Below are 23,888 nucleotides of genomic sequence, written 5' to 3'. Positions count from 1 at the left end.
TTTATTCCATCGCATGAGGTCACTATTCGTTGAAATGAACAGGATGGCACCTATCTGCTGCCCTTTTCAGAGCTCCACTCATAGTGGACCCAGACATATGTACATAGTAGTTCACTTAGACCTCACAACAGCTCTGAGGACGCTGCGTTCAAATCTAGCCTCTGCTACTTAGTAGCACTGTTGTCTTAGGAAAGTAACTTAATGTTGTGAACCTCAAGGTCAGCAATTCGAAACTACCAGTGGTTCCATGGGAGAAAGATGAGGCTTTCTGTCCTGTAAAGATGTACAGCCTCGGAAACCCTGTACAGGGTCACTATAACTCGGAACCGACTCCATGGCACTTAACAACAACAACCTTCATTTCCTTAACTGTGAAGAAATAAGGAACTAGAGAAATAAACAGGTGCCAACAATAATTGTCACTAAGCAGAGAGGTTCGGGTAATTTCCATGTTCTGTGTTCTAAAATTTTGCAGTCTGATAATAAATATTTGCTGCTGTTAAGTGCTGTTGAGTAGGTTCTGACTCATAGTCACCTTGTATTGGGTTTCCAAGGAGCGGCTGGTGAAATTGAACCGCTAACCTTGTGGTTCAAAGCAACCTTTTGGTTGAGTGCTTATCCTGCAGAGCCACACCATCAGATGAAAAATTACAGTGTGTGTTTTTATAATCTAGTAAATGAATGTTACGGATATTTTATAACAAAACCCTGTCTTCCTGTTTCACAGATTTGAGGCTTACATGAGAAAATGGATATGTGAAAAGGCTTTGAGAAGATAGATGCATTTGAAAAACACTCTTGTACATTAGGGTCACCTAGGGGGCTTTGTGGTTACAAATCGGGCTGCAAACCTCAAGGTCAGCAGTTCAAAACTACCAGCTGTTCTGTGGGAGAAAGATGAGGCTTTCTGCTCCCGTAAAGACTTACAGCCTTGGAAACCCTGTACAGGGTTGCTATGGGTCAGAACTGACTCCACGGCACATAACAACAACAACAAGGGAGTTGTTTAGGAGTCCTGGTGTGGCACTGTGGACTAATGTGCTGGACAGTACAGTCGGTTTGAATTGCGAAGTCGGTGGTTCAAACTCATCAGCCGCTCCTTGGAAACCCTATACAGGGTCGCGATGGGTCAGAACCGACTTGACAGCACTTAACAACAACAACAAAAGGGGGCTTTAAAAATACCGATATCTGGGCCCCAACCCCAAAGATATGATTTAATTGCCTGGACTTTGGCGGTTCTTTCAGGTTCCCCAGATGGTACTAACGTATAGCCCATTCTAGAGGTACTGTCCCTTAGCTGGAATGCCCTGGGAGCACACTTCCTGACTGGATCTGCGTTGTGCTGGTTGCTTGAAAGGACTTGGGGGGATGCCCTCACCCCCACTCCATCCTACATGCTGAGCTCCTGATCGAGAGAACCCAAGCTGGGAGGTAGGGTCTGGACATCTCAAAGTCAACCCTGGAGCCAGGTCAGAACCTACAAGCTTTAGATGAGGAGAGGCAGCCAGCTTGGAGGTCTGCTTATTAGCTCTGGAACTATTTCCTGAACGTTTACACTGGGTCAAGCATTTGAGTCCTGACTGAGTCCCAACCCCTTTTTTCCTACACTGGGAGGGGGAGCTGGAGGGACCTCTCTGGAGCTGTCCAAAGCCAGGCCTGAAGGGGTTCCAAAACCTCTCTGTAGAGTCTCTCTCAGAGACTAGTTGGGTTGGTTTCTCAGGCAACTTGTTTGAGGAGAGACTGGATTCTCTAACTTCTGGTCTCAGCACCCCTCCAGGGTTTCGGATTGGTTCCAGGCAATGCAGGGGAAGGAGGAAATGAGGGACTAGCCTAGATTCCCTAACTTCCCCCATGAGTTCCGTCTCAGGCCCACTCTCCTGGCTTTTGTCACTATTTTTTCATTTCTTCCCTTTGGTCCAGACCTTCATGCCAAGGAGGACTTGGAAGATTACAGGGCAGAGGGAGGGGAGGGAGGTAACTGAAAGGCTTACTGGGCCTGGTCCCTGCTCCACCTAAATGTCCATTGTGGTTGTTATGTGCCATGGAGTTGGTTCCAACTCATAGCGACCCTGTACAGGGTTTCCGAGGCTGTAATTTCCTTAGTAAAGCAACGCTATTGGAAACCCTATGCAGAGTCGTTATGAGTCAGAACCGACTCCAAAGCACACCGCCACCACCACCAAACAGCAGTGAGTCTTGGTGTGGCGCTGTAGGATAAACACTCGACCCCAAGTTTGGGTTGAACCTCAAGTTCAAACTCACCAGCTGCTCCTTGGAAACCCTATACAGGATCTCCATGAGTTGGAACTCACTCTACGGCACTTACTAACAACAACACATACTTTGTCCTATAGGGTCGCTGTAAGTTTGAATCAATTCAGCGGCAGTGGGTTTAGTTTTGGTTTTACCATTCTGACTCTCAGTTCCAGAAAGCTCTATTCCGTAACACCCTTGACCAACCTGCATTCCATTCCCCTGTCCTCCCCGCCCCCCTTCACACCTGAGCCCCATCAGCCCAGTCCCACCCTCCTTTTCTTAATCAGTCTCAAGCTAAGTTGTGACCAAAGCCCCTTAACTAATGCTACGAGAACTCACCACTGGTCCGGAAATTCACTTTGCAGTCTACTTGGAGTCCTTGCAGCTCTTCTCACCAGTCTCGTGCTTCTGTGAGGTTCTTGAGCCCTGCTTGCTGACCCCTTGATGCTGGAAAACAGGGGCTGGTGATCCCTCAGCTGTGCCCAGCAGAGAAGGTGGCTCTAGCCAGAGGAGGCTAAGAGAGGGTCTGGGCAGTGTGCCATCCCTTCCAGAATCCTGCTTCTATGGAACCTGAACTGGCTGCCTGGAGGCTGGAGCAGAGCTGAGATAGGAGGGGCAGCCCAGGGGGCCATGCCCACCCTGGGCCCCTCAAAGGACAGGAGCTCTGTCAGTCCCTGGCTCCCCAATGAATCACACCCTGCCTACTTGCCTCATTAACTCCCTAGCCCACAGACAGAGCTGTTGATGCTTGCCTGGCCTCCTGGACCTCAGAGCAATTGCTACTGGCAACAGCTGGACCTGCTCTCACCCTCACCCAAAGCTGGGCATTACTCTATCCAGCCCACATGTCTCTCTCTCTCTCTGTGCCTCTCTACACACCGTTGTTATTGTTCCAACTTCAGTTCTGACTCACAGTGACCCTGTGTATAGCTTCTGAGGAGTGGCTGGTGAATTTGAACCACCAACCATGTGGTTAGCAACATACCAAGACTCCTTGGAGATTAAATGGGCCCTGCTAAAAGCGACTAATTCAACTCTTGGTGACTTCTGATGCTTGGATCCCTCCAACTCCACCTCTGTTTGTATACCTCTAAGTGACAGAAAACTCACTACTACTGTGACACCTCTGTTAGAACTAGGAAGAAGGATGGGACCAGGACCTGCAGAGACTGGGATTAAATAGTTAGGAACAAGGTGCTGTCCTCTAGTTCCTTTTCTCTCTGTTTCTCGGACATTCTCTTTCTGCATCTTTGTCTCTTGAACACGCTTCACTTGTCTAGCTATGAAACCAGGGTTTCCTCTGATTCACCTGGGGTCTTCATCAGCATGGGAGTGATGAGGAAGTACCAAACTCACTGTTTGTGCCCAGCAGACCCTCAGTGCATGGTGGGCGTTATGTGGCCAGTGGTACGAGAGGATGACTAGCATTTGCAGCAAACACAAATGATAGCATATAGAGCAACACTGGGGGCAGGGTTGTCTCAAAGGCCCCCAAAGCAAGCTCCCCAAGGGCACAGAAACCCCAGCCCTGGATTACAACATGCTGCAGACTTTCAGGAGGTGATGTTGGACAATGTTCCAAAAGTAACTCTAGAAAAAGCTCCAAATTGGAGCTCATGAGCAACTCTGACACTACTTTCATCGGCTGTTTCCTGGGCCCCACCAGTCACACCCAAACTGCACCCTACATGGATCCAGTGCCAACACCTCAGGGCAAAGGGCTGCACCAGGGACACTGGCATTGGGGTTGGAACAGGTGTACCAGAATGTGACCCCTTCCATGTGGAGCATAGGAAAGGCAGTGGGGTTGGGGATCAGGGAGATGGAACATTGGGACATATCAGAACCTGATTTTTCCTCTAGGATTGGATTCTACTTAGAGCAAACCCCACACTTGCAAAGAAATACAGTGCATGAAGCAAGGTTCAGTGGTGGAATTCATGGCTTCCATGTAGGAGACCTGGGGTTCCGTTCACTTCAGGTGTAGCCACAACCATCTGTCAGTGGAGGCTGGCATTTCTACAGACAGGTTTCAGCTCAGCTAGGGCTCTGCATCTGAGAACTAGCTCGTGAAAACCTGATGGATGACAACAGTCTGATCCTCAAATGATCAAGGGGATGGCGCAAGACTGACGTCATTTCTTTCCATTTTGCTGTGATTTGGGGACTGACTCCCACGGCTGCTAACAATGTCCAGCCACAGGACAGAGCAATGGGTAACTAATTATCTTGTTATTGTTAGGTACCATTGAGTTGGTACCAATGCATAGTGACCCTACGCATAACAGAACGAAACATTGCCCGGTCCTGGGCCAACCTCACAGTCATTGCTATGCTTGAGCCCATTGCTGCTGCCACTGTGCCAGTCCATCTCGTTGGAAGCCTTCCTCTTTTTCTCTGACCCTCCACTTTAACTAGTATGATGTACTTCTTCAGGGACTGGTCCCTACTGATAATCTGTCCGAAGTATGAGAGACAAAGTTTAACCACCCTGGCTTCCAAGGAGAACTCTGACTGTACTTCTTCCAACACAGATTTGTTTGTTCTTTTGGCAATCCATGGTACTTTTAATATTCTCCTCCAACACCATAACTCAATTGCATCAATTCTTCTATGTTCTCCCTTCTTAACTGTCCAACTTTCAAATGCATATGAGGTTATTGAAAATACCATGGCTTGGGTCAGGCGTGCCTTAGTCTTCAAACTGACATCTTTGCTATTCAACACTTTAAAGAGGATTTGTGCAACAGATTTGCCCAATGCAATACCTCACTTGATTTCTTGGCTGCTGCTTCCATAAGTGTTGGTGGGTGATCTGAGCAAAATGAAGTCTTTGACAACTTCAATCTTTTCCCATTTTTATGGATGTTATTTATTGTTTCAGTGGTGAGGATTTTTGTTATCTTTACATTGATATGCAACCCATACCAAAGGCTGAGGTCTTTGATCTTCATCAATAAGTATTTTAAGTCCGCTTTCAGCAATCAAGGTTGTATCATCTGCATATTGCCTCAGGTCATAAATGAGTTTTCCTATAATCCTCATGCCATGTTTTTCTCATGTATTCCAAATTCTTGAATTATTTTTTCAGCATACAGATTGAATAAGTATGGTAAAAGAATACAACCCTGGTACACACCTTTCCTAATTCTAAACCATTTGGTGTTCCCTTGTTCTATTCGAACAACTGCCTTTTGGTGTGTATACAGGTTCCTCATGAGCACAATTCTCCAAAATGTTGTCCATAGCTTGTCATGATCCACACAATCAAAAGCCTTTGTGTAGTCAATAAAGCACAGGTAAACATCTTTCTGGTATTCTCTGCATTCAGCCAAGATCCATCTGACATCAGAAATGATATCCCTTGTTCCATGTCCTCTTCTGAATCTGTCAATATATGGTTGCAACCATTTTAGAATTATCATTAGCAAAATTTTGCTTGCATGGGATATTAATGATATTGTCTGATGATTTCTGCATTCCGTTGGGTCTCCTCTCTATCTCTTCCTGTCAGTTAGCCAGGTAGTTTTCTTCCAAATTTTTTGGCATAGATAAGTCAATTCCTCTAGTGCCGCATCACTTTGTTGAAAGATTTCAATTTGTATTCCATCAATTCCCAGAGCCTTGGTCTTTGCCAGTGCCTTCAATGCACCTTGGACTTCTTCCTTCAGTATCATTGGCTCTTGACCATATGCGACCTCTTGAAATGGTTGAACATTGATCATTTCTTTTTGATACAGTGACTCTGTGTATTCCTTCCATCTTCTTTTGATGCTTTCTGCATCATTCAATATTTTGTCCAGAGAATCCTTCAATATTATATGTTAAGGCTTGAATTTCCTCAACTTGAGAAAGGCTAAGCATGCTCTTCCCTTTTGGTTTTCTAACTTCATGTCTTTGCACATTTTTAAAATAATACTTGAGTTTGTTCTCTTGAGCTGCCTTTTGAAATTTCCTGATTTCTTCCATTTGCTTTAGCATCTCTACACTGGAAAGCAAGTTACAAGGTCTCTCCTGACATCCATTTTGGTCTTTTCCTTTTTTCTTGTCTTCTTAATGACCTTTTGCTTTCTTCTTGTATGATGTTCTTGATGTTATCCCACAAATTTTCTGACCTTAAGTCATTAGTGTCTAATGCATCAAATCTAATCTTGAGATGATCTCTAAATTCAGGTGGGATATGTTCAAGGTCATATTTTGGCTCTTGTGGACTTATTTTCATTTTCTCGAGCTTCAGCCTAAACTTGCATATGAGCAATTGATGGTTCCACAGTTTGCCCTGGCCTTGCTTTGGTTGATGATATGGAACTTTTCCACTTTTTCTTTCCACGATATAGTCAATTTGATTTCTGGTGAGGCCCATATGTATATTCGTCTTTTATGTTGTTTAAGAAAGGTATTTGCAATGGAAAAGTCATTGGACTTGCAAAATTCTATCATGCAATCTCCAGCATCATTTCTATCATCAAAACCGTATTTTCCAACTACTGATCCTTCCTCTTTGTTTCTAATCTTGCCATTCCAATAGTCAGTAATTATCAATACATCTTGATTGCATATTTGATCAATTTCAGACTGAAGTTGTTATTGTTGTTAAGTGTCGTCTAGTTGGTTCCAACCCATAGCAACCCTGTATAGGTTTCCAAGGGGCAGCTGGTGAGCTTGAACCGTTGACCTTGTGGTTCAGACCGACTGAGGTCCATGTGTATATTTGTTTTTAATGTTTTTTTAAAAAGGTATTTGCAATGAAGAAGTCATTCTGAAATTGGTAGAATTCTTTAATGGTTGGTGCGTAAATGTGATTATAGTGGTATTAACTGGTCTTCCTGATAGGTATATGGGTATCATCCTATCACAGTGGGTGGCTTTAACAAACAGAAAATTATTTTCTCCCAATTTAGGAGCCTAGCAGTCCCAATTCAGGATGCCAACTCCAAGGGAAGACTTCCTTTCTGTGTAAACTCTAGAGGAAGGTCTTTGTCTCTTTCAAGCCTCAGTTCCTAGACAATCTTCATGTGGCTAGACATCTCTGTTTTCCCATCTCTGCTTACCTAATCTGCTGTGTTTATCTCTTGTAAGAGATTAACTAAAGACACACCCTGTACTAATTCTGCCTGGTTAACATCACAGAAAACTCATTTTCAAATGGGATTAGAACCACAGAATGGAGGGCTAGAATTTACAACAAAATTTTGGGGGTATACAATTCAATCCATAACATTACACAACATTAATTATTTATCAGCGCTAAATCAAGCTCATTGAAAATGTTCTTCTCCCCTTTCAATATATATATATATATTCTGATTATAAAAGGAACATGCAGCTGTTGTAGAAAATCTGAAAATACAAATATGCATAAAAAGGAAAATAAGTCCCTGACATATTTCCTCTATCATTTCACTACCTGGAGATGTGTGGTCAATATTTTGATGTATTTCCCTTAAGTATGTTTTATAGATTTTTCCATTTTTTAAAAGGGTTTTAAACATCCTCCTCCACCCCACACTTCTGGCATTATTAATCAGCAAAGTCCTTCTTCAGAGTGGAATCCGAGTCTTGAGGTGGTGAGGATTTTCCTGAACCTCCCAGCGGGTCCATTCTGCCCAAGATGTGGCCAGCCAAGAGAATGGAAGGGCAAGAGATCCATTCGACCCTGGCCAGCCCCGGTGATCAGGAGCAGCAGCCAGATCTCTTTGGTGGCTTCTCAGGGGTCACGTCCACCAACGAGCCCTTCAGGTGGTCTTCTTGCATCCTCAGTGACCTGCATGGCAACACATAGGCCTCAGTCCTCCCTCCCACCTCCCACTGGTGCATGCAGGGCAGACTGGTAGGCTTCCCATCCTACCTGCCCTTCCCCACCCTGAACTTTCACGGCACCAGAAAAACAGGGACACAGGTGATATTGGCCTTCCGTCTCTTTGCTGACACTCATTCATGCCTGTTATGTGCCAGGCACTATGCCAGAGTGATATGACAAAGACACCAATACATCTCTGCCTTGACTGGTGAGGGCAACGGGTTGGGAAGGGGGCCAGTGCACCCCAGGAATGAATGATAGATTGGGGAACACACAAAGGGACTTCACAGAGAAAAAGGTAGTGGTGCCTGAGCTTCAGCCTGACGGGTGAACAAGGGTTTGCTGGCCAAGGGCAAAAGCTTAGTGTCAAGAGAGAGCTCGGAGATTGAGGGGGTAAAAGAAGCCTATTCATTCATTCATTCATTCATTCATTCATTCATTCATTCATATATTTCCTGTGTGCCAGGCACTGTACTAGGTCACAGAGCCTAAGGGCTGAATGGTCAGAGAAGAGATTCAGACAGCAGGAGCCCAGGGCTCCCCGGGCCCCAGAAACCACATTCAGGAATTTGGGCTTTTATCCTAAGGAGCTCTGGTAGTGTAGTGGTTACGAATCGGGCTGCGAACCTTAAGGTCATCGGTTCGAAACTACCAGCTGCTCCGCTTTCTACTCCCGTAAAGATTTACACCCTCAGAAACCCTGTACAGGGTCGCTATGGGTCGGAACCGACTCGACGGCACTTAACAACAACATCATAAAGCAAAGGGAAGCCACTGAACAGTTTCATTCAGGAGAGCCTGGAGGAGTGACCAGGTTTGCAGACCAGCAAGCTCACTCATCTGGCTCCTGTATCAGAGACAGGGTCTTCTAACACCCTCCTACCTCTTACTCATTTCATTTGTATACTGAGCACCCACTATGTACCAGGCCCTAAGAATGGGGCCAGGGGGTAGGGTATGTGTGAACAAAACAGACATTGGCTTGCCCTTTCAGAGCTACAGCTGAGTGTGAGAGACAGACAATAATCAGAAACACAGACAAATGCTTGTTGAGACTATGAAAGATACAAAGAAAGCACCGTGATGGAGAATAGTGATAGGGAAGATGCTCAGAAGGGGCCTCTCTGAATTGAAACTTGAAAGATGTTTTGTGCCATCATAGGGACCCTACAGGACGGAGTATAACTGTCCCCAGAGGGTTTCCAAGGCAGACTGCATTATCTTGCTGCTGCTAATGGGCTGGTGGATTCAAACTGCTGATCTTTTGGTTAGCAGCTGAGTGCTGTAACTATTTTGTTACCAGGGCTCCTTTTGGAAAGATGAGAGGGAATCAGTTATGTGAGGGGAGGGGCAGTCTTGGCAGAGGAAAGAGCAGGTGCAAAGGCCCTGAGGCAGGAAATCCATGGAGACTGGAGCCTGGTGAGTGTGAGTGGTGTAGGTGAGGGAGGTGCCTGTGTAGGGATGGGGGAGGTGGCATGAAAGATGATACAGGGCACTGGGAGCCTCCTGTATTTTCTTTTAAATCCAGTGGAAATCCTGGAAGGTTGAGAGCAGAAGAGTGGCACTTTCTCTCCCAACTCCACGTTATAGATGAGAAAACTGAGGTTAAGAGAGGGGAAGTGACTCATTGAAAGTGATACTGCTAATGAGAACATTAGAACTGGAGTCAGGAGACTCTTCGGTGCAGTGTTTGCTCTATTTGTCCTGACTGGAGCCCTGTTAGTTAACTACATGCTTCCCAGTTCGTTTCCTCAGAAATGGCCTTCCCTTCCTATGAGTCTAGACTGAAGTGTGCCACAGAGGATACTGGGTAAAGATGGAGGTGAGGCAACACTCACCGAACCAGGTTCACCACAGGCTCCAGGATGTTGTGACCCAGGGCAGCGCTGCACTCCCCAAAGGAGACTCCCAGCTCCTGCAGGCCAGACAGACAGGTGCCTTGAGGAAATAGGTCTCTGAAATGCCAGGCAATCAAACAGAGTCTAGCCTGTGGTCCCCAGTTGAACCCTTCTACCCACTTTCCTTCATCCAGGTTGGCCAAGTGTCATGACATCACATTGGAAATATGTCTCACTCTTCAGAGTCCCAATTTAGAGCAATGTCTTTATTGTTATGTGCTGTTCAATTGGTACTGACTCATAGAGACCCTATATATAGAGTTTCTGAGGAGTGGCTGGTGGCTTTGCACCACCACCCTTGTGGTTAGTAGTCCAGTACTTACCCTTTAGCATCACTTTGGGACATGTTATAACAGTTAGGTTTTCTGGTTTCAAAATATTTCATTAGGGGAAATAGCATTAAAAAGTATAAGAACAAAATATAAGCCACTCCTGCTAGCGTTTGGGTGTATATATATATTTCCACTGTTTTAATAACTCTTTTATTTGGGGGAGATTGAACTAGGTTACCCTTTGCCATCATCATGTTGGCTCTGCCTCATGGCCACCCAATATCGGTCTAAGTAGAATTGCGCTCCATAGGATTTTCGGTGGCTGATTTAAAAAAAAAGTTTAGTGTCAGACCTTTCTTTTGAGACCTCTAGTTGAACTTGAAACTTCAAGCTTTAGGTTAGCTTTCAGCATATTAATTGCACCACCCAGGAAGTCTGAATAAGAGTTAGAGATACTGGGAGTGAAACATGCTCCACCACTGAGCTACACTCTCTCTCTCTCCTTAAACCATTTGAAATTGTTCAGTTGTTCAGGTTAAGTCCCAAACAGTCAAATATCAGCAATTCCATATAGTTCAACCTAACCTATACCCAGATTTTCACTTGGCTCGTCTGATGTCACATTTTATTATCAGCATTTCTCCCATACCTTTATTTAAATATTCCTCTAGGATAGACTTCTGGATAACAAATACCTAACGTTTCATATGAGCATGCCACAATGTAACCACCAACTTCAGCCAAATGTTTGTTTTTATAAATAACACTGTAAAGAACATCCTCATATAAATGTTTGATTGTATATTATCCACAGGTATCCATTCTGTTATTTCTGATTCCTTCCTGAGATTAAACTACTAGAGGAGAAATTACCATGTCAAAAGAGTGAGCTACACGTTTAAGAGGAAAACATCCCCACAAACTAGAACCACAAATGATGACTTATGATTCTAAGAAGTGAGAGGTGAAATGGGAATGGAAATATTAAAAAGGCTTGTGTCAGAGATGGGACGACGATTTTTTTTTGACTGTTCTCCAGATTTTCTGGAATGTGGTTAAATTCTATTCATAATTAAATAGTATCCACTGTCTGGTGATGGGGCTTTTGATGTCATCTTCCCAGGGAAGAATTGAAGTCTTAAGATAGAATAAATTAGAAGGAAGAATGTTAATTAGAGACCAGAGATAAAATTAAGATTTGATTGGGAATTTTAAGTGGAGCTTTTAAAACTCTTTTACTCTGAACATATTTTTTATGTATGTTGGGACATAGCGTGGGAATTTGCTGACTCAACAGTGAGGTTCAATGTCCTGCCTGCTATTACAGTCTCATGTTTGGTTCAAGGCCGGCCTCCAGAGACCTGGGTGGGTGGGGACAGAGGTAATCAAACTACTGTCTGCTCTGGCCTGGTCTTTGGCTGGGCACAGGCAGAAGGTTCCTTCTCAGTTGTCCAGGCCAGGCTGGCCCCTATTCAGGGCCCTCCAGAGTGGTGTCTGCCCAGTGCAGGCAGGGAGAAGTGTCGATGACATCCAGGGGCTCACCTTGGCCAGTTGCCGCCCAATCTCAGTGGGCACCTGCCGCTCCTCCGTACAGTCCATCTTGTTTCCCAGGAGAAGGATAACCGCCTTGTCAGAGCCTGCATCCTATACACAAAACACCTTCTCTCAGCCACAGGCAATGATCACAGACTGTATACCAGGCCTGGGGCAGATTTGGCCCTGCCTTCCTGGAAACTGAGAGTGTATCCCCTGCCTACACATGCCCAGAGTTAGGGGCATGTGTGGGCAGGGGATACACTCTGCTTCTCCCTGTCTCATTCCTCCACACCCTTCCCACCTCACCCCGTCACCCCCCGTTTACAGTGAGTCTGTCCGAGCTCTCTGACTGAAAACATCCCACCCATTTTCCAAGGCCAGCCTTAAGGACACCTCCCCAGGAAGCCCTCATGGCTCTTGTCCATGCCCCTCTCATCCTGTCTTACTGAGCAGTTCCTGATGACCCAGAATGCCTTGGCTCATTCCCTAATCGTTTCATGTGTGGTATTCATGGACTCTGATTACTAAGTGCTTACTGCACACCAGGTGCTGTGCCTAAAGCAACAACTCCCCTATGAGAGGAATAAGAAGATTGATAATCAGAGAGGTTAAGGCACTTGTCTAAAGCCACAGAGTTAATAAGCTGGGTAGCTGGGATTCAAACCCAGGTCCTGCCATACTTCAGAGCCTGTCATACCTTATCTTACTTCCTTTGCATCTTTTCAACTAGACTAGAAACTTCTGAAGAGAAGACAGCATACCACTTTGCTGTGCTAGTATTTACTGTAACATTTCAGTATTATGTATTAAATAGGTAAGGGAGAACACTAGGGCTATGTGAACAGAGGAATTTATAACCTACAATGGCTTCCTTGTTGTTATGTGCCTTCAAGTTGGTTCTGACTCATAGCAACCCTGTACAGAATCTCTGAGGCTATAAATCTTTATGAGATCAGAAAGTCTCATCTTTCTCCCACACAATGGCACTAGAATTGCATTATTTCCAGATGTTAAAAAGATACCACAAACAGGTGTAGGATGGTTGTATGTAGGAATGAAATGCTCATAGGATAAAGGAAGTAGTTTGACTTTGGGGCTGTACTGTGTGGTTGTAGTTTCTTTTTACCACTGTGCTCAATTCATCTAGCCACATACACTCAGTGGGTGGTGTTGCTTATATGTTTGTTGGGTAATTCAATTCTGGAGAAAAGACAAGTTAAGTGGCTAAAATACGAGCTCCCTCCTGACTTGAAAAACTGAGGCAACTTCTGCTCACCTGGAGACAGTCCAGCCAGTAGCTCACATGGGCAAAACTCTTCTGGTCGGTGACATCGTACATGAGTACCACCCCATCAGCCTTGCGGAGCAGCTGCCGAGTCATGCTGTGATACCTGCCCAGATAGAGTCTGCATGAGGTCCTGCCAGGTGGCCTGATCCTAGGCCCTGGCCTCAGTAGACCTCAGCCATTCTACCTGCAAAGTGCCTCCGATTGTTTCCCAAAGAGAGTCTACACATGCTTTCCTTTTTACAGTGTAGCTTTTGTTGAATAGGTAACGTGTTCTCATGGCTCCAATTTCAAAAGGTATCAAAGGGTATCCAATGACATGTCAGTCTTCCTCTCTCCTTTCCCAAAGTCTCTCCTTTCCTCTTCCCAGAGGCAGTCGGGGCTACTAGTTTCTTAAATATCCTTTCAGCGGTGTTTTATGTTTATACAAACTAAAACCAAAACTCACTGTCATCTAGCTGGTTCGGATTCAGGGATAGCATATAGGGTTTCCAAGACTGTACATCTATATGGAAGCAGACAGTTCCATCTTTCTCCCATGGAGTGGCTGGTGCATTTGATCTTTAACTATTGTGCCACAAGCAACTCAATGCCTAACCCACAGTGCCGCCAGATACCTTATGCTTATATAAGGGAAGCTTCAAAAAGTTTGTAGAAAAATGAAATGAAAAGATCATTGAATTTTTCCCCACAAACTCATATGTACATACAAACATCTTCCCTCCCATTTTACATGAAATAGTCACTGCATTCGTATTTTCATTTTACATGAGTATTTAGTTGCATGTACTTTGTTTTTTTCCAATTAACAGAACATCTTGGAAATATTTCCCTGTCAGGACATAAAGAGAGTCCTCAGCTTTTGTTTGCCATTGTATGGTAGACCTTCATTTACTTAGCTAGTTCCCTGTTGATAGATACTTAAATGTTTCCCATGTTTCATAATATACACAATGTTGCTATGAGTGCTCTTGGTCCCTATGTTATCGTAATTATGCATGAGTGTACAGGTTAATTTTGACCAGCACTGCTTAGCTGGGAAGTGGAAGGCCAGTGTTTTCAGAAGCACAGGTAATAGGGTACTGCTAGGTACCCTAATCTATGTACTACTAGGCTGGGGAGGGGGGTTTGTGCTTGGACTTGACTCACTTCTCCTTCCCTGACACCCTTCCCTGACATCCTGAGTCTTTAGGGGGCTGATGCCTCATTTGCACTTGGTAGTTCCTGCTGGACTCCTCAAGGGTCCCTCTGCACCCCCAGGCTCAGCCCAAGCCTCCAGTACCACTGATGATGGAGCCTGTGGACAATACCGGTTACCTCTCCTGGCCAGCCGTGTCCCACAGCTGCAGCACAAAGCACTTGTTGTCCACCAGCAGGGTTTTGACCCGAAAATCAACTCCTAAGACACACAGAAAAGGGTGAGGCTCACTTACAAGTTACCATTCAGGACCTCTAGCCAAACCAAAACCCAATCCAGTCACCTTTGAGCCAACTCATGGGACTGCCGTGAGTCAGAACTCTTATTAGGGTAGAACTGTGCTCCGTATGGTTTACAAGCACTGATCCTTCAGAAGTAGTCACCAGGCCTTTCCTATGAGGGGTCTTTGGGTCGACTTGAACCTCCAGTCTTTTGGTTAGCAGCCAAGTGCATTAGCCATTTGTACCACCCAGGACTCCGCTAGACAATGTACCCGGATATATGTCCATCCTCGGTACCAACCTCTGGGGTGGGAGCCTTCAGCTGTGGTGCTTCCTCTCTGCTCTCTATCCCACCCACATTGCAGGGCCCACTTCCTCCAAGAAGCCTTCCCTGACCACCCAGCCCACAGAACTCCCTGCTCCTAGGCTCTCCCACACCCTGACAGTCAGTGCCAACAACAGTGCAAGGCATCCTGCATTAGATTTATCTCTATGAACAGAAATGTCCCCCCCAACTGCATAGCAATGCTTATCCTCAGGCCACCCTGGAAAACTAGTCTCATTATTTTATTTTTATATGCTTGTTTTATTCCCTAATTGCTGCCTGCAGCAAGACAAGGGCATAGAAGAAGTCGTCCACCCTCTGCTTCTATACAGGCTGGATGACCTTGGGTAAACGACTTCACAGTTCCTTAGAAAACTGGTGAATTAGAGGAAGTTTGTCTTTAGTGTCTGTCTTTGATGCCCTCTTTCCTGAAGGTCTTAGGAAGTCCAGGGTCTATAGGAAATCGAGGCTATCTAATCCAATCCGACTGGGAGAATATCCAGTCTCTGCCTACATACCCACAGCAAGAGAGAGACCACTGCCTCTATTGAATAATACTAACAATTCTTCCTTGGATTTAATAATTCTCTCATCACTTTTACTATTTCCATCTGCCTACTTACCAGCTGCTCCTTAGAAAACCTATACAGGGAGGCTGTGGGTCGGAACTGACTCGACGGCACATAACAACAACAACAACAACAACAAAACCGTCTTCTTCAATTCACCCATGTGTCCCCACACTCCCACCAAATATGTTACACTGTAACCACAAACACTATTAGGGACGTGACATTTTCTAGGTGGCACAAGTGGTTTGCAGTTAGTTGTTGACCCCAAGGTTGGCAGTTTGAGTCTACCTAAGGAGCTCTGGTAGCGTAGTGGTTACGAATCGGGCTGCGAACCTTAAGGTCCGCGGTTCGAAACTACCAGGTGCTCCACGGGAGAAAGATGAGGCTTTCTACTCCCGTAAAGATTTACACCCTCGGAAACCCTATACAGGGTCGCAACCGACTTGATGGCACATAACAACAACAACCAGTACTGCAGAAGAAAGTCCTGGTGACCTGCTTTCATGAAGACTATAGTCAAGAAAACTCTTGAGAAGCAGTTCTACTACAGTATAGCACATGCAGTAGCCATGAGTTGGGACTGATTCAATGGCAGCAGTTTTGGTTTGGGGTTTTTGGCCATCCCCTTCTTCAATCCATCCATGCATCCCTGTACTTCTCCTAAAATTATTACAACTTAACCACGCAATCTTTTAGGAATATGTTTTCTGTTTCTCAGGGACTCTGCTGTTTTAAATGAGCAACTCCAGGGAGAAGAGTAAGCCTTATGGTGTGGGAGGATAAACTTTGAAGGCAGATGGCTCTGGGTATGAGTTCTAGCTTTGAGGCTCAGTGAGGGCAAGAAATTTTACTAGGTCTTCAAATCTTATCTGTAAAATGTGTTGATATTTTTGTTGTTAAGTGCCATTGCGTCAATTTCAGCTTATAGCCACCCTGTATGGATGACTGGTGGGTTTGAACAGTCTGGTTGTTGTTGTTATTATGTGCCATGGAGTTGGTTCCAAATCATAGCGACCCCTGTAACAGGTTTTCTGAGGCTATAAATCTTAACGGGAGCAGAAAGCCTCATCTTTCTCTCGTGAAACAGCTGGTAGTTTCGAACTGCTGACCATGAGATTAGCAGCCCGATTCGTAAAAATCTCAAAGATATACACATTCGGATAGAACTCAATTGTTGCTGGTTTTCCAACTGGCCCTGTTCTCAAATGCAGGCAGGGTATGGGTTTGATCTTCTGAGTGAAAAGAGGAATGAATGGAGAGACGGTGCCTCAGGGTAGGAAATGCCTGTGACTGATGGGGCCAGAATAGTCCCCAGTGATATTAAAGTCTGAATGGACAATAGCCACCAGTTGGCATCAAACCATAGTTGGGACTGGGGCTGATCTGGGTCTCAGGTTCTTTCAGCTGGTTAGCGGCCTTACACTGTCGTTTTATAATTATGCAACCATGTTTTTGTTTTTCTTGATTGAATATTGTAGAGCCTTCTTACCACATAATAATGGGAAGGCTAAATTATAAGAAGGGTTGTTGCAAGGAATAAGACAAGTAGATAAGATGCTTGGTACATTGTAGGCGTTCTGTAAACAGTAGCTAAGATGGTTAATAATGGTGGCCCTGCAGACACTGTGACTCTGCCCAGTGTCAGGTCAGGTCAGGCCTGCTGTGGCACCCCACCCCAAGGCACGGCATTTTTGGTAAGTTCTCCAGGTGAGGATTCTCAAAGCAAGGTTTGAGAACATGTGCTTGTCCCTCTTGTGCAAGGGTTGTCATTTAGCCACTGGCCTGACACTGGTTCCCAGTCAGTACGTGCCTTAGCTAAGACATTTTTGTCCCTAAATGTGTTCCCCCTTCATTCTCACTAGCTTATTTTTCTGTGGCTCTATACAATGTTTAAGGAGTTCTGGTAGTGTAGTGGCTAGGAGTCGGGCTGCTAATCACACAGTCAGTAGTTCGCAACTACCAGCCATTCCATGGGAGAAAGATGGGATAAGCCCTGGACTGCTAACCATAAGGCCAGTGGTTCAAACCCACCAGCCACTCCTTGGAAACCCTATACAGGGTCACTGAGTCAGAACTGACTTGAAGGCACTGAACCACCGCCAGCCACAACAACAATAAAATACAATGTTCAAGTGGCCATTCAAAACAAAACACCAGTTGCTGTAGAGTCAATTCCAACTCAAGGTGAATTCAAGTCAGAGTAGAACTGTGCTCCACTGTATTTTCAATAGCTAAATTTTCCGAAGTAGATGACCAGGCCTTCCTTCCAAGGTTCGTCTGGGTGAACTGGAATCGCCAACCTTGTATCAGCAGTTGAACGTGTTAACTGTCTGCAGCATTCAGGGAGTAACCCTAGATCCTGATATTTTCAGGGAGGAGAGGCTTTGTGCTTTGGGGAATTTCATTTGTAGGAGTCACTGAATTAAACATCATCACAGAGTTACGTACAATAATGACAAGAATGACAATAACTAATGTGGGATCATGGTGTCTCCACAGGATAAGCAGTGGACTGCAAGCCACAAGGTCAGCAGTTTGAGCCTACCAGCCACTCCAGGGGAAAAACATGAGGCTTTCTGCTCCCACAAAGATTGAAACACTCAAAAATCCTATACTGAGTGGCTACGAGTTGGAACCAACTCGACAGCACTTAACAACAACATTTAATGAGCTTTTACTATGTATTAACTAATCCTGACTTTAGGAAGTCAGTACTATTGTTGCCCCCAGTATTCAGACAAGGATTTAGGGGCTCAGAGGGATTAAATAATTTGCCCAAGGTCATATCGCTAGTAAATAGCAAAACTGGGATTTAAAATCAGGCACCTGAGTTCCTAACACATTACTCTCAAATACATTCTATGCAAAGTGCCCAACTTGGCCCAAGGCGACTTCTTGCCAGCACATGGCTGTCTGGCCTGGAGCCAGTCCTAAGTAAAGCCTGCCACCATGGGTCCTGCAGTGGCCTGCCTGTGGGCACGTGTGTGGGGACTTTTGTTTTCATCACCATCCAGGGCTGGCACCTAAATTGCAGGGTGCATTGCTGATGTGGCACATTATAAGCTAATCAGATCAATGGAGAAAAAGCAAATTACCTACAATTAGAGATGATTAGTAAAATGGGAAGGTTATGCCCCTATTAAAAAAAAAATAATAGTACTATCTCATGTGGGGCCCATGGCTAGGGCAGAACCGGCAGCATCCTCAGGGATATTTCACTTTAGGCCTGCTTTGACTTGTTGGCCTGGCTCCCTGGGTCTCCCCTCCCTCACTGCCCGCTCCCCCGAGTCTGGGTCCTTACCCACGGTAGCTGTAAGCCCGGTGGCAAAAGAGTCCTGGTGAAGCAGGTGCAGGAAGGAGGTTTTGCCCACATTGGAGTCCCCCAGGAAGATGATGTGGAAGGCGTAATCAGGGTCAGCCTGAGGCTCGTTGGCTGGGAGGTTCCCAGGAGGTAGGGACAACCCAGCCTCTGGGGAGTCCATTACTGGGTCTTCGGGCCTGTTCGCTGCCCTAGGCTCACTGGATTGAGGAGGGCCTTCTGCTTGAGCATTCAGGGCCGGGGGCCTGTGTTGGACTTCTAGCTCAACCGTGGTGAGGAAGGTTTGTGTGGGATTCTGGGACCCTGCTCCATCACCAGGCTGAGCCCCTGTGGGGAAGGGGCTGCCTGGAACTGATGGTTTCCCAGGAATGGGGGCCTCTGTTTCAGTCTGAGCCTGGGGTGGGCCAGGTTGGGGAGTAGCAGGTAGAACATCTTTCAGAGGATGTTCTGAATGCCCAACTACCAGCCCCTGCACCTCTTCTGACTGCTCTGGACCTATGTTCTGCCCGTCTTGGTCCTCTTGTTGTCCCTCCTCAGCCCAGGACTCCTTTTTCAGACTCTGGTGGTGGAGTGCAGGCAATGCATCTTTCCTGAGGACCTGGCTATGATCTCCTCCGAGTTCCCCAGAGTGGCCATCCTGCTCATCTGGACCCAGTTTGCCTGGCTCCAGTACCTCTGTGGGAGCCATAGGATCCAGACCCTGGGAGGAATCAACTGGCCCCAGTGTAAGTGTCCCAGCCCCCGGGGATCCCAACCCTGACTCAGAGCCTGCTGCGTGTGTGTTCTGAAGGAGGGTCTCTCTCTGCCGGGGAGGCTTGGCTGGGGCTGGCCCAGGCCCAGGCCCAGGCCCAGGGCCTTTGCCATCTGGGTCTGAGGCCTGGAACAATTCGCTGGTCCCAGCTGGGGCCTGGGGAGGGGGAGGCTCCACAGGAGAAGGGGACCCATCCTCCAAAGGAATGAGCATTTTAAGTGTGGCTGCCACCAAGCTCCCTGACTCCCCAGCTGGGGGGCGATCCCAGAGGAAGTAGGACCCTGAGTCAGGCCTCGGCTTGTCCTCAACTTCCAGGTTGGGAGACTCCACAGGCTGCTCTGAACTGATGTCCTTAGCCTCGGAAGGCCCCCTGGGATCTGAAGATGGCTTCTGACCCAACAGTGGAGAGCGTGGCTCTGAGATGGAGATCTGCCTGACCACGCGGGGAGTCTGGGGGGCCGAGGGGTCTTTCGGAGTGGGGGGCGGGCTCCAGGCGATCTGCAGGGTTCTGTGTGGAGGGCTGCTAAAGTCACTCAGGAGCTGGTCCCAGTCGTCATTGTCCCCAAACAGCTCAGGCAGGGGTGTCTCCTCAGGAATACTGCCCTGGGGAGCTGGGGGCCTCTCTACCTCTGCTATGGGGGCACTGGAGAGGAAGAAGGGAGGTGAAGGTCAGGGGAGGGGCTGGCAGGGGAACAATGTCACACCAACCCCACTAGAATCCCTCACCCTCCTTTGCACACCACGCCTGATCTTCACTTCTGGGCTTTGCTCAGCAGTCCTCCTCACCTGGCCTACCCTCCCCAGTCCTCCCCCTCATCCAATCCTATGCATTCTTCAAGGACCATGTGAAGCCCCATCTCCTCCAAGAAGCCTTGCCTGACCATTCTGTCCCATCCCTCTCCTCCAAACTATAACAAGTAGAGAGAGTGCCTGCTAGGAAACCAGCTCCCGTGAGGCCCTGTGTGTGTCTCAGTCATGTGCCTCACTTTCCTCATCTGTGAAACATGATAATCCCAGCTGGCAGGGGTGGTGAGAGAATTAAAGGAGGGAGATTGAGGGTGTGTGGAGCCTCCCCTCCCCTCTTCCAGGAAGGTTCTGACCTCCACCCCAGTAGCCCAGGCCTGGTAGCCACTTGCCTTGGTTCCTCTTCTTCCACCTGCCAGGAAACGCGGCCCTTGGCAGCTTCCAGGTGTCCCTTTGTCACCTGCAGTTGTCCCTGCACCTCCTCCAGCCGACTGGCCAGGTCTTGCTCAGTCTCTCGAAGCTGCTGGTTCTCTGAGCTGGCCTCCTGTTGGGTGCTACTGAGCTGGTAGAGCTGAGCCTCCAGCTGCAGGGGACGGAGGGCAAGGAAGAGAGAAGGCCAGTTGACAAAGCCTCCCAGGGCCTCATGGGAATCAAGAGCACCTCAAAGCTCTGGGAGACCCAGCTTAAAACATAGGTTTAGGATAGGGGCCATGGCTACCCTCATTGGTCTAATTAGCTCCACTCCCTCTCTCCCAGGGGAGACATTCTCATTGTTGGGGCAGGAACAAGAGAAGGAACAATAAATGAATGAGAACCCACAAGGACAGGAACAGAGGAGACCTCACCCGCCTCTTCCTCTGCTCTCAGCCCTCCATGGCTTCTCATCTCTGAACCCTGTAGGATCCGAATGGGATCCCTGGTGCAACAGCAAACCACGACTCCCAAATAGAGTTCTGACCCCATTTCTCTGATGGAGAAGTCAAGGCTCAGAGGTTAAGAACCTGCCCATGGTTACTGAGCCGACCACAGAGATAAGAGTTAAAAGTTACCCTGCCACCAAGCCTCTGCAATTTCAAGACCTCGTGTTGGTCTAATGCTCTTTCATCTCAAAGTGCTTTCCCATGTATTTTCTCATCTGACATCACGAGCCTGCCTGATGCAGCGGATATGATTATACTCATTTCACAGATGGAGAAACTGAGGCCAGCAGGACAAACAAAGTGATTTCCTCAGGTTTGCATGGCTCTGAAGTGGCACCACAGGGATTTGAACTCATGTCACCTTGCTCTCATATAAACCTAGCCTCATTTAAACAAAGGGCCGAAGACAACTTTTTCCCAGGGGACTATACTCATATGAAGGAGCTCTGGTAGCTTAGTGGTTACGAATCGGGCTGTGAACCTTAAGGTCAGCAGTTCGAAACTACCAGCTGTTCTGCAGGAGAAAGATGAGGCTTTCTGCTCCCGTAAAGATTTACAGCCTTGGAAACCCTGTACAGGGTCGCTATGAGTCCAAACTGACTCCACGGCACATAACCACCACCACCACCATACTCATATGGGAGCCCAGCGAGAGCAATGAGGCCTCCAGATCTGTAAGTGTTTATGGCAGGTTATTTATGCCTGTCAGAGTCCACGAACCCTCAGAAATCAGGCTTCTAGGGAAGCCCTGAAGCTCACCTCCCTCTGGCCCTCAGCCAGTTGCTGCACCTCACGTTCCTTGGCCTCCAGGACCTCTTGCATCTGCGAGCTGAGGGCCAGGCCCCGGGAGTCACTCTGGGGAGCAGAGAGGTCTCAGCCCCAGCATCACAGGCTCCATGACCCTTCCCACACTCTCACCTCCCCGCAGGGCTGGTTTGTGGCAATGAGGAGACTAAGGCCCAGAGATGGGAGGACTGGCTTTAGGTTGTACAGTCATGTACAGAGATGAACAGGGGCCCAGTCACGCCATCTCTGTGGAGAATAAGCGCGGGTCAGAGCTGTGACCCACTCAACCCCCAGCAGCTTCCTGATGCCCACACTGGCCATTCCTGGTCTCCGTGACTTAGCCAGCAGAGGAATCCAGAGCAGGGTGATGGGGTAGGGGGCAGCAGCTGGAAGAGAGCCCACCTCGGCCTGCAGTTGCTGCCTTTCCCGTTGGATCTGCTGCTCCATCTCATTGTAGAGCTCCTGGACCTCACGGTGGTGGTCAGAGTCACGCCTGGAAGGGACCAAATGTGGTGGAGGTGAGGGCAGGTGGTGCAGCAGCCCCTCTGGGGCCCTGCTGCCGGTGGGCTGGTTTGGACCTGGGTTTGGAGTCTGCTCAACTGCACATTAACCCTGTCATAACAGCCAGCCTGGCTCATAGGATTTTGACACTGGTCATCCTGCTCCCATCACCCTGAATTCTGTCACCAGCACCAAGATATTGGTCCCTCTGGCCTTGCCATGTAGTCCCCATCACCCCACCACTTTTTCCCCTGCCCCCATAATTCAGAGCCCCAGCCTGCCCCAACAGCCCAGCTGTGCTGGAATTCCATTCAGATTTAACTAAATTGTAAAGAGCACCTTAAGTGCCTGACACTGGGTGAGGTCACTTTCTGTGTGTGCTTTCCCCAAGCCCACTCACTTCCTCAGGGTCAGCTCCAGAGCCTCCTTGTCCGCCCGTGTCTCTTGCAGGCGACTGGTCATCTTGGCCAGAAAGCCCTCCAGATTGCCTGCCAAGTGAGGCTCCTCCTGCCGCAGCTTCGCCCAAAGCTGCCAGATCTCCATTTGTCTGGGAGAGAAGGCAGCCAGAGGTTAGGTAAAAGGTGGACCAGAAACAGGGGGAAACCCATTTGGTTAATAATCACAGTAGTCCAAGAAGGCTTGGACACCTGGGCTCCAAAACTCTACAAGATGAAACTCAAATGCTGCCTCCTCCAGGAACCTTCCCTAAAGGGTCCGCTCTCTCCTTGAAGCGCACAACACTTTGTTTCTCTATGATTTAGTGATTAATCAGGGAGCGGGGAGCCTTGGAGGCTTCCATCTGCCATCTCCCTTCTCACACACTCTGTAGCTGTGCGACCTTTGGCTGGTCCAGTGCCTTCTCTGGGCTTGCCTGCCAAGGTGTCTGGAGAATGAGAGACACGCCCGATGGCAGCACCAGCTTGGGGCCTGGCACCTGCTTGGCACTCAATAAATGCCGCTTTCACACAGATTTAATTAAGTCATGAAGACAGATGCCAGACGGTTGAGCCAGACCAAGCTGCCAAGTGGGTAAATGGCCCCCACCCCACCTGCCCTGCCAGTCTGCACCCCAAGTCCCACCCCACCTGCCCCACAACACTGGGCCACACCCTCTGAGAGCCAAACTTGAGAGATCTTGTTCCCCAGGAGCCCAGTGAGGTGAGCAAGCCTGGGCAAATGGGTGAGGGCAAGTTCCTTGCTGGTGCTAAGGGAATCTGTTGGGGCTCGGGGAGTCTGGTGGGACATTTTCAGGCACACTTCCTTCTCTGAACATGAGACAATCCCATCATGTGGTGGAAATGCCCTCCTGTCTCCAATCTTGCCCAACCCTGGGCTTCACCATGCCTGAAATCTCCCCACTGAAGAACCTTCTTGTTGAGTTAAGGAAGACACCTTCAGGGACATCCCCTTAGGAGACTTATCAGTCTCCCAACTCACTCATCTTCTGGGGAGTCATTCTGTAAGGCAGGACAAGAGAAAGAGAGTGTGGCACTGGGGGAAC

The 23,888-nt window shown here is 47.5% G+C and overlaps 1 protein-coding gene across 1 annotated transcript in view; it reads right to left on the bottom strand.

The window, feature by feature from the left end:
* Nucleotides 1-7,932: 7,932 nt before the first annotated feature.
* Nucleotides 7,933-23,888, bottom strand: part of RAB44 (RAB44, member RAS oncogene family) — a 28,511-nt gene continuing 12,555 nt past the window's right edge. Inside the window, exons 4-13 of the mRNA XM_006860572.1 lie at nt 22,788-22,934; nt 22,289-22,379; nt 21,860-21,955; nt 20,569-20,763; nt 18,668-20,063; nt 14,368-14,449; nt 13,042-13,156; nt 11,772-11,873; nt 9,898-9,974; nt 7,933-8,023 (exon numbers count right to left, since the gene is read on the bottom strand). Coding sequence (XP_006860634.1) covers nt 7,933-8,023; nt 9,898-9,974; nt 11,772-11,873; nt 13,042-13,156; nt 14,368-14,449; nt 18,668-20,063; nt 20,569-20,763; nt 21,860-21,955; nt 22,289-22,379; nt 22,788-22,934 — 2,392 coding nt within the window. The remainder of the gene's footprint in view (nt 8,024-9,897; nt 9,975-11,771; nt 11,874-13,041; nt 13,157-14,367; nt 14,450-18,667; nt 20,064-20,568; nt 20,764-21,859; nt 21,956-22,288; nt 22,380-22,787; nt 22,935-23,888) is intronic.

This window comes from Chrysochloris asiatica, unplaced genomic scaffold, assembly GCF_000296735.1.
Source record: "Chrysochloris asiatica unplaced genomic scaffold, ChrAsi1.0 scaffold00038, whole genome shotgun sequence".
In the NCBI taxonomy this organism is placed as follows: Eukaryota; Metazoa; Chordata; class Mammalia; order Afrosoricida; family Chrysochloridae; genus Chrysochloris; species Chrysochloris asiatica.
Note: the sequence above shows the minus strand (reverse complement) of the source record. Positions and strands in the feature narration are given on the sequence as shown.